Source organism: Mauremys reevesii, linkage group 19 (genome assembly GCF_016161935.1).
Source record: "Mauremys reevesii isolate NIE-2019 linkage group 19, ASM1616193v1, whole genome shotgun sequence".
Lineage (NCBI taxonomy): Eukaryota > Metazoa > Chordata > Testudines > Geoemydidae > Mauremys > Mauremys reevesii.
In genome coordinates this window covers 1340132-1357652 of record NC_052641.1, presented here as the reverse complement: position 1 = coordinate 1357652, position 17521 = coordinate 1340132, and the positions used below count along the sequence as shown (strand labels likewise).

At 48.5% G+C, this 17521-nt stretch overlaps 1 protein-coding gene across 10 annotated transcripts in view; it reads left to right on the top strand.

Annotated features, from left to right (window-relative positions):
- The window catches only part of FKBP15 (FKBP prolyl isomerase family member 15), a 96925-nt gene extending 85055 nt beyond the window's left edge, over positions 1 to 11870 (top strand). For all 10 annotated transcript variants that reach the window (XM_039506568.1, XM_039506571.1, XM_039506567.1 and 7 more), the window contains 5 exons: positions 574 to 699; positions 1213 to 1320; positions 5758 to 6503; positions 7144 to 7237; positions 9326 to 11870. In XM_039506568.1, the coding sequence (XP_039362502.1) occupies positions 574 to 699; positions 1213 to 1320; positions 5758 to 6503; positions 7144 to 7237; positions 9326 to 9403 (1152 nt within the window). In that variant the 3' untranslated portion in view covers positions 9404 to 11870. The remainder of the gene's footprint in view (positions 1 to 573; positions 700 to 1212; positions 1321 to 5757; positions 6504 to 7143; positions 7238 to 9325) is intronic.
- The last annotated feature ends 5651 nt before the right edge of the window (positions 11871 to 17521 follow it).

Sequence of the window (17521 nt, the reverse complement as noted above, 5' to 3'; positions counted from 1 at the left end):
AAAGGGTGAACACTAAGGCCAGCCCTCACTGATGTAGTATCTTGACTGAGGCCACTGATGTTGTCCCATTGGATGAAGGAGAGAGCTTTGTGTTGTTTCCAGTGGCTGATATGGGCCCAGTGATAGGATCCAGCTCTTCTGCCAGAGAATGCTGCTGCATAGCATCCCAGTGCAGTCGTACCCCCTCCTTGATATCCCAAGGTTGGAGGACTCCACAGGGTCTTCCTTCCCAGCATGACTATTGTCTTCACAGGGGTAGGGGCAATGGTGGTTGTTCCTGGGACAATTCTGAGGGAGTTCTGTAAATACCTCAGTTAGTGAAATCCTGCATAAAGCTGCTTTATCAGGAACAGGAGAAAATTGCAGCTTGTGTTCTGCCTCTTAGGAGCTCTCTGCAAATTTTTTAGGCTTTTGTTGTTTTTTTAATCTCTCTTGCAAAGACAATCATGGCATTGTGAACAAATGTGCTGCTGTCACTAACCTGTCCTGCTGCAAACTGGGCACAACAGTAGCAAAATCTGAATGTCAGTGAAGATCTACTGAGTTGCTCTGACTACCTCTTTCCCTTGACAGTATTCAGCCCTACAGTCCCATGTTGCTGCCCTGAAGGCTCGCTATGAAGAGCGTATCAGGGAGCTGGAGAAGGACTCTGTACTGGAAAATCAGGAGAGATCTCCGCCTGCAGACTCTACAGAAGAGGTGAGCTGGCCCAACCAGGGTGGTCTGGTTTACCCTCGTCTCTGCTCCATATCTACCCTGAACTATTTCCCTAGGTAGGGGAAGAGTTACTTATTAAACACATTGGCAGTGCCTTATTCTTTGGGGGAAGCATGCCCAGAGGATGAGCTTGTTCCTGTGTAGAGTACTAGGAATCAGAGGCGTTGGAGGGAAAGATGCAGTGTGACTCCTGGTGTGAAGTCTTGACCCCTCAATACAGATTACAACTTCTTAAAGAATGAAAATCCTGGAAGATGTACCATTTGCACATGCTCAAGCTGTCACTAATTATATTTTGTGCAACTCTGGCAGTCTCCAGCCTTGCCATGCCTAATGTGAAAGGTGCATTCTCGTAAAACAGAACTGTGGTCCCTCTTGGACTGACTGTTCTGCTGTATGGAGAAGCCTACGATGTTGGTTTGGTGGCCCATTCTTTCTTACATGTTACAAATGACGCAGATATCATATTTATATGTTCCTCTTCATTGTTCTCAGGTGAAGAAGATCATGAATGGGGTATTTCAGATTTTGAGAGGTGAATTTGAGCTGGAGGAGTCATACAGTGGCAGAATGGTTCTTGGTGTTATCATGAACACCATCAAGGTACAGTACTGATGGGATACAAGCCAACAAAGGTGAAAATGAGTCTTGGGCCAAAAGAACACATATACCTCTAGCCTGGGTCTGAAATAGTGTGAAGCTGTGGTTAGTAACCGCAATGAAAAGGATACTATAAAATAATAGGAGGAGATGTAACAGTGAGGGACAGTAAAATATGGGAACCTTTTCTCCCAGAGAAACTAGGACAATCATCATAGAATATCAGGGTTGGAAGGGACCTCAGGAGGTCATCTAGTCCAAACCCCTGCTCAAAGCAGGACCAATTCCCAACTAAATCATCCCAGCCAGGGCTTTGTCAAGCCTGACCTTAAAAACCTCTAAGGAAGGAGATTCCACCACCTCCCTAGGTAACCCATACCAGTACTTCACCACCCTCCTAGTGAAAAAGTTTTTCCTAATATCCAACCTAAACCTCCCCCACTGCAACTTGAGACCATTATTCCTTGTTCTGTCATCAGGTACCACTGAGAACAGTCTAGATCCATCCTCTTTGGAACCCCCTTTCAGGTAGTTGAAAGCAGCTATCAAATCCCCCCTCATTCTTCTCTTCTGCAGACTAAACAATCCCAGTTCCCTCAGCCTCTCCTCATAAGTCATGTGATCCAGTCCCCTAATCATTTTTGTTGCCCTCTGCTGGACTCTTTCCAATTTTTCCACATTCTCCTTGTAGTGTGGGGCCCAAAACTGGACACAGTACTCCAGATGAGGCCTCACCAATGTCGAATAGAGGGGAATGATCACGTCCCTCGATCTGCTGGCAATGCCCCTACTTATACAGCCCAAAATGCCGTTAGCCTTCTTGGCAACAAGGGCACACTGTTGACTCATATCCAGCTTCTTGTCTACTGTAACCCCTAGGTCCCTTTCTGCAGAACTGCTGCCCAGCCATTCGGTCCCTAGTCTGTAGCAGTGCATGGGATTCTTCCATCTTAAGTACAGGACTCTGCACTTGTCCTTGTTGAACCTCATCAGGTTTCTTTTGGCCCAAGCCTCTAATTTGTCTAGGTCCCTCTGTATCCTACCCCTACCCTCCTGCGTATCAACCACTCCTCCCAGTTTAGTGTCATTTGCAAACTTGCTGAGAGTGCAGTCCACGCCATCCTCCAGATCATTAATGAAGATATTGAACAAAACCGGCCCCAGACAATGCATCTGATATGCTCAACATTCTTGTTGCGTTTTCACAAGACAGTAGGGGATAAGCTAAATAAGACAAGGATGGTTTAATTTGATTTAATATTAAGGAAAACTGGGCAGAAGAATTTGGTAGTTTTTACCTCTAAAGAAATAATACAAGTGCAGCAATGCAAGCTGTCACTGTGGTACTGGAGGAAGTGGATCAGTCAGAATATGGGCATTGGATGTGGGTACCTGGCTCAGAGGACTGAGTTCCTGCTATCAGAGGGGTAGCCGTGTTAGTCTGGTTCTGTAGAAGCAGCAAAGAATCCTGTGGCACCTTATAGACTAACAGACGTTTTGCAGCATGAGCTTTCGTTGTTCCAGGTCGGCCATAAAAATATTGGCATATTGTGGGGCCATGCGGGTGCCCATAGCGGTGCCACTGATCTGGAGATATATATTGTCATTAAATTTGAAATAGTTGTGTGTGAGGATAAAGGCACAGAGCTCAGCAACCAGTTGTGCTGTGGCATCATCAGGGATACTGTTCCTGACAGCTTGTATTCCATCAGTGTGTGGGATGTTTGTGTAGAGAGCCTCTACATCCATGGTGGCTAGGATGGTGTTTTCTGGAAGGTCACCAATGCATTGTAGTTTCCTCAGGAAATCAGTGGTGTCACGGAGATAGCTGGGAGTGCTGGTAACATAGGGTCTGAGTAGAGAGTCCTTCAGTGAGAGTTCCAATGCCAGAGATGATGGGGCGTCCAGGATTTCCGGGTTTGTGGATCTTGGGTAGTATTTTTTTATGGCCGACCTGGAACAACGCTTCCTCAGCTCCCGTCCACTCACGCCCCTTCTCTACCTACGCTACATTGATGACATCTTCATCATCTGGACCCATGGGAAGGAGACTCTGGAAAAATTCCACCATGATTTCAACAGCTTCCACCCCTCCATCAACCTCAGCCTGGACCTATCTACACGGGAGGTCCACTTCCTAGACACCACGGTGCAAATAAGTGGTGGTCACATTAACACCACCCTATACCGAAAACCTACCGACCGCTATGCCTACCTTCATGCCTCCAGCTTCCATCCCGGGCACACCACAAGATCCATTGTCTACAGCCAAGCACTGAGGTACAACCGTATCTGCTCTAACCCCGCAGACAGAGACCAACACCTAGAAAATCTCCACCAAGCATTCTCAAGACTACAGTACCCACACGAGGAAATAAGGAAACAGATCAACAGAGCCAGATGTGTACCCAGAAGCCTCCTACTGCAAGACAAACCCAAGAAAGAAACCAACAGGACTCCACTGGCCATCACATACAGTCCCCAGCTCAAACCCCTCCAACGCATCATCAGGGATCTACGACCCATCCTGGACAATGATCCCACACTTTCACAGGCCTTGGGTGGCAGGCCAGTCCTCACCCACAGACAACCTGCCAACCTGAAGCATATTCTCACCAACAACTGCACACCGCACCATAGTAAGTCTAGCTCAGGAACCAACCCATGCAACAAACCTCGATGCCAACTCTGCCCACATATCGACACCAGCAACACCATCACAGGACCTAACCAGATCAGCCACACCATCACCGGTTCATTCACCTGCACGTCCACCAATGTAATATATGCCATCATATGCCAGCAATGCCCCTCTGCTATGTACATCGGCCAAACTGGACAGTCTCTAAGGAAAAGGATAAATGGACACAAATCAGACATTAGGAATGGCAATATACAAAAACCTGTAGGAGAACACTTCAACCTCCCTGGCCACACAATAGCAGATTTTATGGTGGCCATCCTACAGCAAAAAAACTTTAGGACCAGACTTCAAAGAGAAACTGCTGAGCTCCAGTTCATCTGCAAATTTAACACCATCAGCTTAGGACTAAACAAAGACTGTGAATGGCTTGCCAATTACAGAACCAGTTTCTCCTCCCTTGGTTTTCACACCTCAGCTGCTGGAACAGGGCCCCATCCTCCCTGATTGATCTAACCTCATTATCTCTAGCTTGCTTCTTGCTTGCTTATATATACACACCTGCCCCTGGAAATTTCCACTGCTTGCATCCGAAGAAGTGGGTATTCACCCACGAAAGCTCATGCTGCAAAACGTCTGTTAGTCTATAAGGTGCCACAGGATTCTTTGCTGAGTTCCTGCTGGCTTCTTGCTGACTTGAATCTAAGAAGTTTTACTTTTGCCCTTCCCAATATACTTTCGAAAGTATACATGGCACTTTCCAAAACACAGCTGCCTGCTGTACCCACTCTTCCCTCTCAGATCAACTTGAGAGATGATTTTGAGGATTGTTCTAGGTCCCTTCACCAAGAAAGGTTAAGAGTAGGGCTTAGTTCATGGCAGATGTCTCATTTCAACAATTAAGGTGGAAACAGTTTTCGTTAGAAATTAGACTTTGCCTCTGCCTAGAATCCCTACACACATAGCAGCCTCAGGATTGTCAGGTTAGGTTTGGGGCAGCAATAGAACTTTTACACAGCCAGAAGTGCTTCCTGTGTTGGCACTTGGGGGTAGGGGAAGCAAGGGTTAGGAAGCTGAGAGCATCAAGGATGAGACATGACCTTTGACCTCCAGGACACTGACTCAGTCCTGAGCATGTCAACAGGTGGGATGCCGAGTATTGGCCTGAGTAGTGGAAGTTGGATGGCAAACACACATCCACTCAGTGGCTGCTTTGTTGGGAGGCTCAGGAGAGAGGGCAAAGTTGGAAGTCTCATTTCCCCAAAATGCGCTTCCTGGGTTGGTTTCAAGTCCCATTGGTTAGGGGAAGGAAGGAGGACTGTGCTGTGTAACTGGAAACAGTGTTGCCTAGTGGCTAGAAACATGGGATTGGGAGTTAGGGAACGAGTTTTAATTTCTTCTCCCTCACCTCCAAGAACAGACAGTGACTTGCTGTGTCCCAACTGCCCAGCCTTGGTTTTCCCGTTTGCAGGTAATGCATTGCCTGCCTCTTTGAGGAGAAGTGCTGCCTGATACTTGTCTAATGTTCACTGCCATCTTCTAAGAGTACAAGTGCAGTAGCATTTCTACCTTAGATAGTTGCTTTCTGCAAGAGTGCAAGAACTTATCTGAAAATGCCTCAGAGGCCCTGCTAATACATGGACCACTCAAGTGCACTGGCTGGATGATCTTCTTCCATATTAAAACATCAAGAAACTTTCCTTCCTTCAGTGGAGCAGCAGCTGTTATGAACCACCATGACTGTTTGTATATCTAGTGATTAACACTTCCTTTCCTTTTCTTTTTCCTTTGTTTTCCAGACTGTAACTCTGCAGCTGCTCAGCAGACAACAGGAGAGGCGAGAGAGCAACAGTGATGAGGAGGAGGAGCCTAGAACAGGAGAGAGGAAACAGGAAAGCCCACCAAAAGCAGAAGAGGACCATGAAGGTGCTGTCCAATATGGGTCAGCACCAAGCACTGTGTACCCAACTAAACCAGCAGGTGAGTCTGCTGGTATTGCTACACCTCCCAGGTCTCCTGAGGAAGGGCAGAGGACCCAGAACACTACAGCATCAGAAGTGAAGATGATCCAGGAGATGCATGAAGCGCATACCTTCTCTGAATTGGTTCAGCCAGTAAAGCCCAACCAAGGGCTGGTGGATCCTGAGGAGGATGTAGACTCTGTACTGGCTGAGCAAAGGCAGGCAAGTGCTCCCAGTGGGCTAGCTCAGCATGAAGGCAGCTCACAAAAAATAGCATCTGTTCAGGCAGAAACTCTGGAGCCCTCTATTCTAGACACACAGCTGGGAGCAATGGAAGAGGCCATGCCTTCAGAAATGCCAGCTACAGAGCACAAGGCAGAGGAGCCTACAGGAGGACTGGAACCCCTGCCTCTGAAAAGTGCAGAGGGGGCAAGTTGTCTGGGAATCCCAGATGCACCCAGGATTGAAATGGGTACAAGCATTTCTGACTTAACATCAGAGATGGCAGAGAAGGATCCAGCCACCAACCATGAAACTACAGAACCCCAAGGACTGGCATCTAGCCCCAAGCAGAAGGATTCCAGGTTAGTGGTGATTGGAGAGTGCTATGGCTGCAGTAGCTCCTTTCTCAATTTCCCATTGTTGTGCAGTTGCCCTGCCACTGGTGGTGGGCTAGTGGAGCCTAACCATCTGGCAGCTGGTGCTGCTGTCCCATTGGTGCAGGGCAGTGTGCTAGGTTGGACTGGCTAGCCAGCTAGGTACTTGTTCAGAGCAAATCTGAACAATGGTGGCTAAAATAATAGTAGTTGCAGGTGTCCAGTCTAAATTAGTGCTGTCTCCAGGGGAGAAACTGAAAAGTGCTAGTATGGCTGAGACCTACAGGATAGGTGATTGCAGTGCTGCACTACAAACTGGGCAGTCAGTATGGTCCTTGTCCCTTGTTTCTAGCTGAATCAGTAGATTCCATTGCAAAGTTGTTATCAACAGCTAGCTATTGTGAAGTTCCACTCCAATGTGTGATCTCGTCCTGACTGCCTAGAGGGGAATCCTGTTACTTCACTGTATAAGCCCCAACTAGCTTCATGCATCCGTGAGTAGCCTGTTACTGCCATACAAACCTGAGTGGTGAGACTAGAGCTTATTCCTAAAATGCAGGCAAATTGCATTTGGCTTCCTTTCCCACATTGAGAATTAGCTTCTTTTAATTCTCTGTCCTTTTTCTAGTCTCACTGAGAATGATGATGACTTGTTTAAAGTTGCAACCCATAAACCACTAAAGCCTGGAGTTCCACCCGAAGAGGAGGATGAGGAAGAAGTGGTAAGAACTTGGGGTGTGATCCACAAAGTAACTTAGAAACCTGAACTCCAGAGTTAGGCACCTAAGTCTCTATGCACAGCACCACTGCAGTCCACCAAACTAGGTCCCTGCACCCCGACCCAAACCCAGTGGGATGGGACTACAAGTGTCAGGTTTGGGTTAGGTGTAAAAACAGCTGGACTCCCAGAGTTGGATGGCTCCCCTCCTCCTGCCCATGGGATTGGGTGATGGCAGCTGCATGCCCTGCTCCTGCCATCCTTCACCACCTCATTGCGCTGTGTGCACTGCCATTCGGAGTGTGCCAAAGAGTGGCAGCGCACTCTGCAGCAGAGCGCAGCAGATGGAAGGATCGAGGCATACAGCTGCTGCCATGCCAACCCTAGGGGCAGGAGGCACTGCAGCAGCAAAACAGCTTAGGTTTGAGGGGAAGTGTCGGGATTGGGTTGAAAACAGCTTGACCCTTGGGGGCTCCAGTCAGGTTGGGCCTAAAAGCTAAGGGAAACCCCTGCTTGGCTGTCACCTAACATTATAGGTGCCTAAGCTTCCACTGGAAATGTTCTCTAGACTCTTAGGTTCTAGATCCTGGGGGTATGTGCACTGCTGCTTCCATCTAGGCATTCAGGCGCCTGTCTCCCACCTAAGCCCGAGGGTGCTTTGCAAAGCAGGGAAGACAGGCGTTTGTCCACCTAAGTCGAGGACCGTTCCAGTAGGCATGCTCAGAGGCTGCCTGCAGGGTTAGGTCTCACAAAATCCAGGAGGAAATGGTGCTAGTGCTCACTCATTCCCATGCTCTCTGGCCCAGTGACTATTTAGATATTTGTTCCACTGGCTGGGGATAATCATCGTGGTGGGAGGAGTGTGGTCCTGTGATTAGGGCACCAGCCTGGGAGATAGAAGGCCCTGGGTCCAGTCCCCAGGCTCTGATCCTTTTTTCATTAGTTATCCACAGTGGAACAGCTTCAGCAGGCGAAAGAGGGAGCCTCACATCAGAATATCGCAGAGTCCCGTGGTTACAGCACTATCCTGGGATGTGGAAGATGCAGGTTCAATTTCTACCCCCTGCCTGCAGGGGAGAAGGAGAGGTTCCCGTTCAAATATCTTCTCTCCTTGGGCAGGGAGAAGAAGTTTTGAACCTGGGTCTCTTACATCCTAGATCAGAGCTCTAGCCACTGGGCTAAAAGTTGTAAAGTGGATGGTATCACCACATGTGGAGCAGCATCTAACTCGTTATTGCAAGAAGCAGCTTAAGCAATTCAGCCTCCTGAGTCCAGGCAGGGGTGTCCCATTCACAGATCACAAGCAGAGTGGGTGGGGCTCAGCGCACACCCCTCTGCTTGGTATCTCCCATTGGTTAGCTTAAGTCGCTCTGCACCTAATGTGTTGGCTTTTGTGGTGCCTATCTCTCCCCATTTATTGTACAGGGAACCTAGAGGCCTGACTTGGCTTTATGGATCAGTGTTCCTGTAATTTACTACAAGCCTAAAGATTATGTGCTGGGCCACTCAGCATTGTAACACCTAAGTCCCTTCATCGATACCACCCCAGTCTTTCTGTTTCTCTGAAGTGACTGAGGCATTAAGCCACCGCTTGCTCTGGAAGAACTTTCGAGACATGGGGGAACCTCATGTCTGACATCCAGTAGCTTCAGGTTATCACTACTTATGCGCCCTGCATTTACTTTAGTTCTGATTAGTTAGGTTTTTGGGAGCCCCAAATTTGGGGCTGAACTGGAGACTGTCTAGTGAATCTGAGACATTACATAAGGGATGAGCTACATACATAAAGGCAGTGACCAGCAACACCACCTGTCTGGTGACAGGTCAGCAGGAAAACATCACCAGGTTCAGAGCTAATGTACTGTAATGATGGGACAAGAGACACCCTCCTGCAAGGGACATCTAGGGGATGTTAAGGCTCCATAGGCATATTCTGGGACTGCAGACCTTCCTACCTGATTTAAAAGGCTTGAGCCACCATGCTAGGTAGAGGAAGACAGTCAGCTGGGAGGTTTCCCGGTGCTGTCTCCCTCAAGACTGTACAGAGCCTGAAATCTAATAATCTCACCCTGCTTTCCAATTGGGTTTTCAGAGCATGAAAGGGCACCCTCCCCCAACCCCACTCTTTGGGGATGATGACGATGATGATGACCTGGACTGGATGGGATGAAGTGTTGGAAGATGATTTGGATGTGGCTGGCAAGCAAGCCTGTGAGCTTCCCCTTCGGGCACATGGCTGCCTCTCAAATGTATTTTGCACTTACCAGCTGCATTTCCTTGGGATGGAAATGGAACAGGCTTGGGACTCTCCAAGCTCCCCAGGTTGCAAGTTAACCAGGACTATAAGCAAATGACAGCACTGCTGGGCAGTTGGACCCAATCTCGTTGTCCTGATCAGCTAGCCCGGTTTAAGCAGTCAGCCACTCATCCTGCATGTTCCTGTCGCCGTCCTTTTGTGTGAGCCATCAATTTGTTAATCTGAAACTCTGATGTAAGTATGAACTTTGTAACCAGTTCTGGAATAAGCGAGTCTGGCAGTACTCTGCAGCGGACACAGTGATGAAAACAGGGCAGAGAAAATTGTACCTCTCCTAGTACCATTAATACTAAAACAACAAATATAGAATTCCGAAGATCTGTGGGATGTCAGATTAACCCTTCACTAGAGACACTTCAGGATCCACCTGTAGGGCTTCACATCTGGCCATCACAAACATGCTCACCAAGCAGTTAGATGCCAATTGAAAGTACATGAAGTAGGTTACTATTGAGACTTCTAATCCGAGTATTTCCTGCCCACGTACATGCCTTGTGGAAACTAAAGGAGTTGAGGTAACATAGGTTTTGAGTGTTGAACACTGAGCTGTAAAAAACAATAAATGGTGCTACCTGAGCCAAGGGCTACTCTGCAAAAGCTGTGAATTCATCACAGCTCCATTGAGCTCTGACAGGCTGAGACCAGAGTGCCAAGAGAATGAATACTCTGTTAAATATAGACCTGCAGCTTCTAGTAAGTGCTTTAAAGATTCCTCTAGTGTTTCCCATTGTGAGAAGTTAAATCCCTTTACCCTCCTTCACTAAAATGAGTGACACTGAAGGGTTATAGTATGCTCATGTGTATCCAGTATGTTCTTAATGTGTGTGCCAGGACATCCTGTAAAACTAATCCAATGGAGGCAGCACGCTGGCTGAGTATAGGACCAAGAGTGAGACTGAGATTGCCTATTGTGAACCTTCATCCCTTTAGGGGTGAACTATCCAACTAGCCTCTTCAAACCACAAGGCGAAAAGCCTGCAGAAGAGGCAGCCTGCTCCTTACCAAGTGTACAGGTCCAGTGAAACAGAAGAATTTGCAGCTACCATTGACTATTTAACTGTGTATGGCACTTGGCAGCAGTGCAATTCTGATGCGATAAATACCTGCACAACAAAACTTTCTGCCTCCTACTCACTGCAGTCTGATACCATGAAGCCATCGTGTCCCACAACCCCTGGCTGTTAGCGCTCCCCACCAGTCCCACCAAAGGCACCTTTGTCACCGCACAATCTGCTCACACCCCTGTCCTTACTTCATTGACATCATGTATGTCCATATGTGATGCAGGTTAGATTATCTGAGGCTGCACTTTGCCATGGGCAATAGAAACCCCACAACAACAGCACTACTGGCAACAAGATGTTAATGGGATCCCTGTCCAGACAGAGGAGGAGGGAGTTACTCCGGGCAGTCATTTGCCAATCTGCTGTGCCTTTTTTTTCTGCTGCTAAAGGTGGCAGGATTATAGGATAAACTAGAACTCTTTAGATTAAAGGGGCACTGTTAAATTATAGATGAGGGTGTATATATCTTAACCGGCTTATTCAGGACACCATAGGTTATTGGAACAGAATTTGTAAATCCAATTTTCATTCTTTGTGCTCTATTTCCTTTTTGCTTTTCACTCAGCTGGGAAGTTTAAATCTTATGTTCATTTTCTAGTCATTTTACTTTGTGTACACAACCCTGCAGCATTTTGAGTTGCAAATATTGCACATGAGGGGAGGGAACAAATTGTTTTTAAAAACAAAAATTTCCACTTAAATTATAATCGCATAATGGAAACTGTTTAGATCTGTTCTAGGTTCTGTGAACACTTTTTTACAAAAATACCTGAGCAAAATTTGCAAGTGTTCTGTTAAATATAGAATAACTTGTTTTAATTCAGGCAGTGCAGAGTACAGACCTGATTGACAGCAGTAACTCACATACCCAAAGGCTGCTTTGTTCTAGTGAATAAAAATGGGATAAGTAGCCAAATTTAACTTAAAAATATGAAAGACTAACTCCTGTGACCCAGCCAATATACTGAAGTGTAAACACTTGTTTCACATAACTCCTCTAGCTTGGGGTAGAGCACCTTGCTCTCAAGTAGAAACTATCTAAAGTCAAAGTATGGAATAAATGTGTAAGAGCAAAGGGATTAACACATGTAAACCAGGTTTTCCAGAAGTCCTCTTCATTGTGATAGTCTCTATGTATCTGTCCTTTAAGTGTGGTCTTTGGAATCAACGTGTCTGTGGAAACTGTAAAAGCCATGTCTGTCTCCTACACAGATTTGATAAAACCTAAAAAATAAAAGTGCAATTAAACAAATCTATTTCCGGATCTCACTGTCTTTAATTCCTGCTTTTAATGTACATTGTTTGCAAAGCTCACCAAGCTTAGTTGTAAATCCAGAAACTCGTTTTATTCATTCTTTGTCCAGTTTCCCTGAAATTCCTGTCCAAAAAGAGAAATGGGCTCCTGTCAGGAGGCCTGGTGAGGTGATCCAGGGTTTTTATGAAGTCTCTCCAGAAGAGTGAGCAGAGCCTGGGCAGTTAGCCCCAGAATCAGGAAGTGACTGAGTTGCTACAACATCCTTTGCAATTCCACAGATCTCAGCATAATTGTTGCTCATCTTAACAGGCCAAGCAAATTCTTCCACCGACCTTGCTGCTGCCTTTTGAGGGTGTGAATTAATTACACCCATGGGAAAAACTCCTTCCATGTTCAGAGCAAGTGTGTACACTACAGTAACCATAGGTGCCGACTTCCTCTTCTTCCCAGGGGTTGGTGCTGATTTCCCCCCTCCACCCCCCCCACACACACTCCACCTCTTCCCCCAAGGGCCCACCCCTGCATTGCCTCTTCTATTCCCCCGAGTACGCCCCGTCCCCACTCTACCTTTCCCTCCCAAGCACCTCTTGCATGCTGCAAAACAGCTGATCGTGGTGGGCGTGAGGCACCCACAAAGCTTTTTTTCTGTCAGTGCTCCAGACCTGGATGGAGTCAGTACCTATGACAGTAACAGGGCTGCAGCACCATAGCTGTGCCTCTGTGGTGTAAACATAACCTCAGGCAAACTACAGGCCATCCTGCCCAGCCCTTGAGCTCTGGCTGGGATAGCTACCCCTGGCCCCTCCCCCACTGCCCCCCCTCCCATCTCTGCAGTCATGCTCCCACGTAGGCAGCACAGCTGGCTCTGTGGGGTGGTGCAGCTTCCAGTCCTGCAGCTCTGAGCGGCATGATAAGGGGGTGGAGGGGTTGGAGGTTCTAGAGAGCAGGGGGCGGTTGGATGGGGTGAAGGTTCTGGGGGGTGCAGTCAGGGAATGGGGGGGTTGGATACGTGCGGGAGTCCCAGGGGGCCGGGATGTGAATAGGAGTCAGGGAGCAGGAGGGTTCTGAGGGGGAGGGCAGTCAGGGAGCAGATAGGGAGCAGGGGCCAGGCTGTTTGGGGAGGCACAGCCTTCCCTACCCGGCCCTCCAGACAGTTTCACAACCCCAATGTGGCCCTCAGGCCAAAAGGTTTGCCTACCCCGATCTAGTCTGAGCTGTATAACAGACCTGCCCTGAAATAATTCCTGTTTGAACCTTGGTATGTTTCTTAAAAACCACCTAGTTTTGATTTTAAAACTGCCAGTGTTGGAGAAACCACAGTCCTTGGTAAATCGCTCCAATGGCTTAATTACCCTCCCTTTTAAAAATACTATGCCTTATTTCCAGTCTGAATTAATCCAGCTTCAACATCATCTTTGTCTGCCAGATCAAAGAACCTATCACATTTTTGTTCCCCATGTAGGTCCTTACATACTATGATCAAGTAGCCTTTTTGTTGTTAGAACTCCTTGAGTCTGACATGTTTTCTAATCCCTTAATCATTCTCACAGCTATTCTCTGAACTTTGCCAATTTTATTAAATTACAGACAGTAGAACTGGTCACAATATTCCAGTAGTTTTTATCTGAGATTCCTGTGTCTCAGCGGGAGCTCATGTTCCACCATGACTCCCAAATCTGTTTCAGTCACTGCTTCCCGGGAGAGTCCCCCACCCTGTCGCTATGACCTGCATTTGTCATTCCTAGCACCTAGCCAGTGGAAGACACTAGCATTCCTGTTTCTCATAGAAAGAAGGTCTCGGGCTGAGTGTGCTGCTCACCTAGCTATGAGCTGTAGATGAGTGCCGTTTCTCCATTTGGCTGCTGTGCTGTATATGTGAAGCTCTTTTTGCCCAGGTCCCTTTTCCAACCAAAATTAGATTAGAAAAGCAGAGAGATTCCAAGATCCAGCTGCTTTGCCAGGGCTGCTGAGAGTTGAACTCTTAGCCCCTGGTTTCTAAGGCCAATGCAGTCCCCCTGAGCTCCAGAGTCAGGTAGAAAGCTATCTACCACAAGTGTGGGGCATGCCCTTATGTTTGAGATGGTAGTCACAGTGACAAAGGCGGCGAGTAATCCCCCAAAATGAGAGTGCTGGAGCATGCCCAAGACTTTTCTGCAGTAGAGGCAGAGCCAGCTCCAGGCACCAGCCGAGCAAGCTCGTGCTTGGGGCGGCAGATTCCAAGGGGCAGCGTTCAGGCCAATCCTTTTTTTTTTTTTTTGCTTTGCCTCTTCGGCCACCCCCGCAGGTTTTTTTCTTTTTGGTTTGCTGCTCCGGCCACCCTGTAGGGGGCAGCAGCGCGGAGGAGGGGAGCACCCAGTGCCAGGTCTGTAGCAAGCCCAGCAGGGAAGCCCGCATCCTTCCCTGCCCACCGACCAGAGCGGCGCGGAGCCCTCCTGGCAGGTGGCACAGCGAGTGCCCCACTGAAGGAAGCCCTGGACGCCCCTCTTCTCTCTCCCCCCTGCTGCCTGGGGCAGATCTGCAGGGCTGGGAGTCCCCCTGCACCCGCGCTCCGGCCACCCCGCAGGTTTTGTTTTTGTTTGTGTCATAACTATAAAGGGAAGGGAACAGCCCTCCTGTGTACAATACTATAAAATCCCTCCTGGCCAGAAACACCAAAATCTTTTTACCTGTAAAGGGTTAAGAAGCTCAGTAAACCTGGCTGACACCTGACCCGAAGGACCAATAAGGGAACAAGATACTTTCAAATCTTGGTGGGGGGAAGGCTTTGTTTGTGCTCTTTGTTTTGGGCGTTGTTCGCTCTTGGGACTAAGAGGGACCAGACGTCAATCCATGTTCTCCAAATCTTTCTGAATCAGTCTCTCATATTTCAAACTTGTAAGTAACAGCCAGGCAAGGCGAGTTAGTTTTAGCTTTGTTTTCTCAACTTGTAAATGTTCCTTTTTGCTAAGAGGATTTACCTCTGTTTGCTGTAACTTTGAACCTAAGGCTAGAGGGGGTTCCTCTGGGCTCTATGAATCTGATTACCCTGTAAAGTTATTTTCCATCCTGATTTTACAGAGATGATTTTTACCTTTCTTTCTTTAATTAAAAGCCTTCTTTTTAAGAACCTGATTGATTTTTCCTTGTTTTAAGATCCAAGGGGATTGGATCTGGACTCACCAGGAACTTGGTGAAGAAGTCTCTCAAGACTATCCAAGGAAGGGAGTTAATATTTGGGAGTGGTGGCAGCAAAACCAGATCTAAGATGGTAATTCAGTTTAGGGGTTCACATGCAGGTCCTCATATCTGTACTCTGAAGTCCAGAGTGGGGAAGGAACCTTGACAGTTTTTTTCCCTCCTTCGCCGTTCCCACCACCCCCCAGGTTGGTTGGTTTGGTTTTTTTCCTCTTCAGGTGCTCCGGCCGGCCCGCAGGTTTGTTCCCCCCGCCACCCCCCTTTGCTGCTCCAGCCACCCTGCAGGTTGTGTCCCACCCCGCACTGCTCCGGGCGCCCAGCAGGGTGGGTTGGTTGGTTTGTTTGTTTTCCACTTCAGCTTCTCCGGCCGCCCGCAGGTTTGTTTGTCCCTTCCCTGCTGCTCCAACTGCCCTGCAGGTTGGTTTGTTCTCTCCCCTCCGTCCCCCGCCCTTCGCTGCTCTGGCCGCCGCAGGTTGGTTTGTTCTCCCCCCGCCCTTCGCTGCTCTGGCCGCCCGCAGGTTGGTTTGTTCTCTCCCCTCCGTCCCCCGCCCTTCGCTGCTCTGGCCGCCCGCAGGTTGGTTTGTTCTCTCCCCCCCCGTCCCCCGCCCTTCGCTGCTCTGGCCGCCCGCAGGTTGGTTTGTTCTCTCCCCGTCCCCGCCCTTCGCTGCTCTGGCCGCCCGCAGGTTGGTTTGTTCTCTCCCCGTCCCCGCCCTTCGCTGCTCTGGCCGCCCGCAGGTTGGTTTGTTCTCTCCCGCCCCCGCCCTTCGCTGCTCTGGCCGCCCGCAGGTTGGTTTGTTCTCTTCCCGCTTGGCTGCTCCGGCCGGCCTGCAGGTGTGTTTGTTTTTTTTTTTTTTTTTTTTTTTTTTTTGGTTGGGGCAGCAAAAAAGCCAGAGCCGGCCCTGAGTAGAGGAGAAGATTTTGACTTGTGCTGAATGGCCAAGCAGTTACGGTGATGGATGTAAACCGCCAGGGTGTGAAGCTGGGGGGGTTTGAAGTCCACTTCTGTTTGCCCCTGCTCTTTGACCAGCTGGTACAAGAATGCATGCTGCTGTTTCTATTTAACATGGCCTCTCCTGTGCCCAAAAAAACCCAACCCACCACTCCAGGGGCACGATGCCCCTTCTCAAAACCTGCTGCTTTGCCTAGGCCGCTGCAAGACTTGAGCTCATGACCTTTGACTTGGGCAAACTACAGGCCACATCTGGCCCGCGGAACCATCTGAAAGCATTCACATGGCCCCGCTCTGGCAGTCCAGCCCTGATTCCCCCTCCTGCTCTTTGAACCCCCTGGTCCCAGCTCAAGCACCCTCCTACACCCCAAACTCCTTATTCCCGGCCCCACTAGCCTTGGTTGAAAATGCTGTAAAAGGCTAGGGGTGAGCTAAGACTGTCCTAGACAGGAGGTTAGCCTGTTAAGTTTAGGCTCCAGAATATGTGTATTGATTTTTGTTATATAAGTAACCCTTCTATTTCCATTAGCCTTACTCACTAGCTCTTAAATCTTGATCTGTGGTAATAAACTCAGGATTGTTTTCACTATATTGTTTTCAGTACTACAGTAATCATACAAAGCAAGGAACTGATCCCAAGTCGAGTCTGCACTGTTCCCTTGGGGCCAGCAAACGTGGTATTTCTGTGACTGTTTGCTGGATAAGGGGCCAGCCGCTACAAGGAATGCTTCAAAGGTGCTCAGGAACTAGGGTGCAACTATTGTTAACTTGCAAGGCAAAGGAAGGGTGCCAGAGATGATTGATTGGGTGCTATTAGGGAGGTGGCACCTAGTTAAGCATCAGCACCTCTCTCACTGGAGGCAAGAGAGTAACAAGGTGACTCAGGCCATGGCTACACTTGCAGGTGTGCAGCGCTGGGAGTTAAAGCTGTCTTCGTACAGCTGTGTAGAGAAAGCGCTGCAGTGTGGCCACACTGACAGCTACCAGCACTGCAGTGTGGCAGCATTTGCAGCGCTGTTGGGAGTGGTGCATTATGGGCAGCTATCCCAGCATTCAAGTGGCTGCAACGTGCTTTTCAAAAGGGGGGGGTGGAGTGTGACAGGGAGCGTGGGGGAGACAGACTGGATTTTTGGAGCCGACACTGTGTGTCAGCTCCCTGCCTTGCAAGTTCTAAGGACTGGAAGATACACAGCACCAACCTTCAATCATTTAAAAACTTTTGACCCCTTCCCCCACCCCTCTCTTATTCACTAAATGCAAATAGCCTTCAGACTACATAAGCAGCTGTTTCAAAACGGACCCCCCCGCCCCCCGCTTCTCTCCTCAAGCAAATTATCTCTCTCATTCCAAAGGAATTCCCCTGCCTGTCTCTGCTCCAGTAAACAGGAGCTGTGTTTATTTTTTAGATAAGCAGCTCCGGGAGCCCCGCGTTCACAACAAAACAAAGAGAGGCATCACAACAAAACAAAGAATGTTATCTGGTACTTCTTCTTCGAGTGCTGTCCCTGTGGGTGCTCCACTCTAGGTGA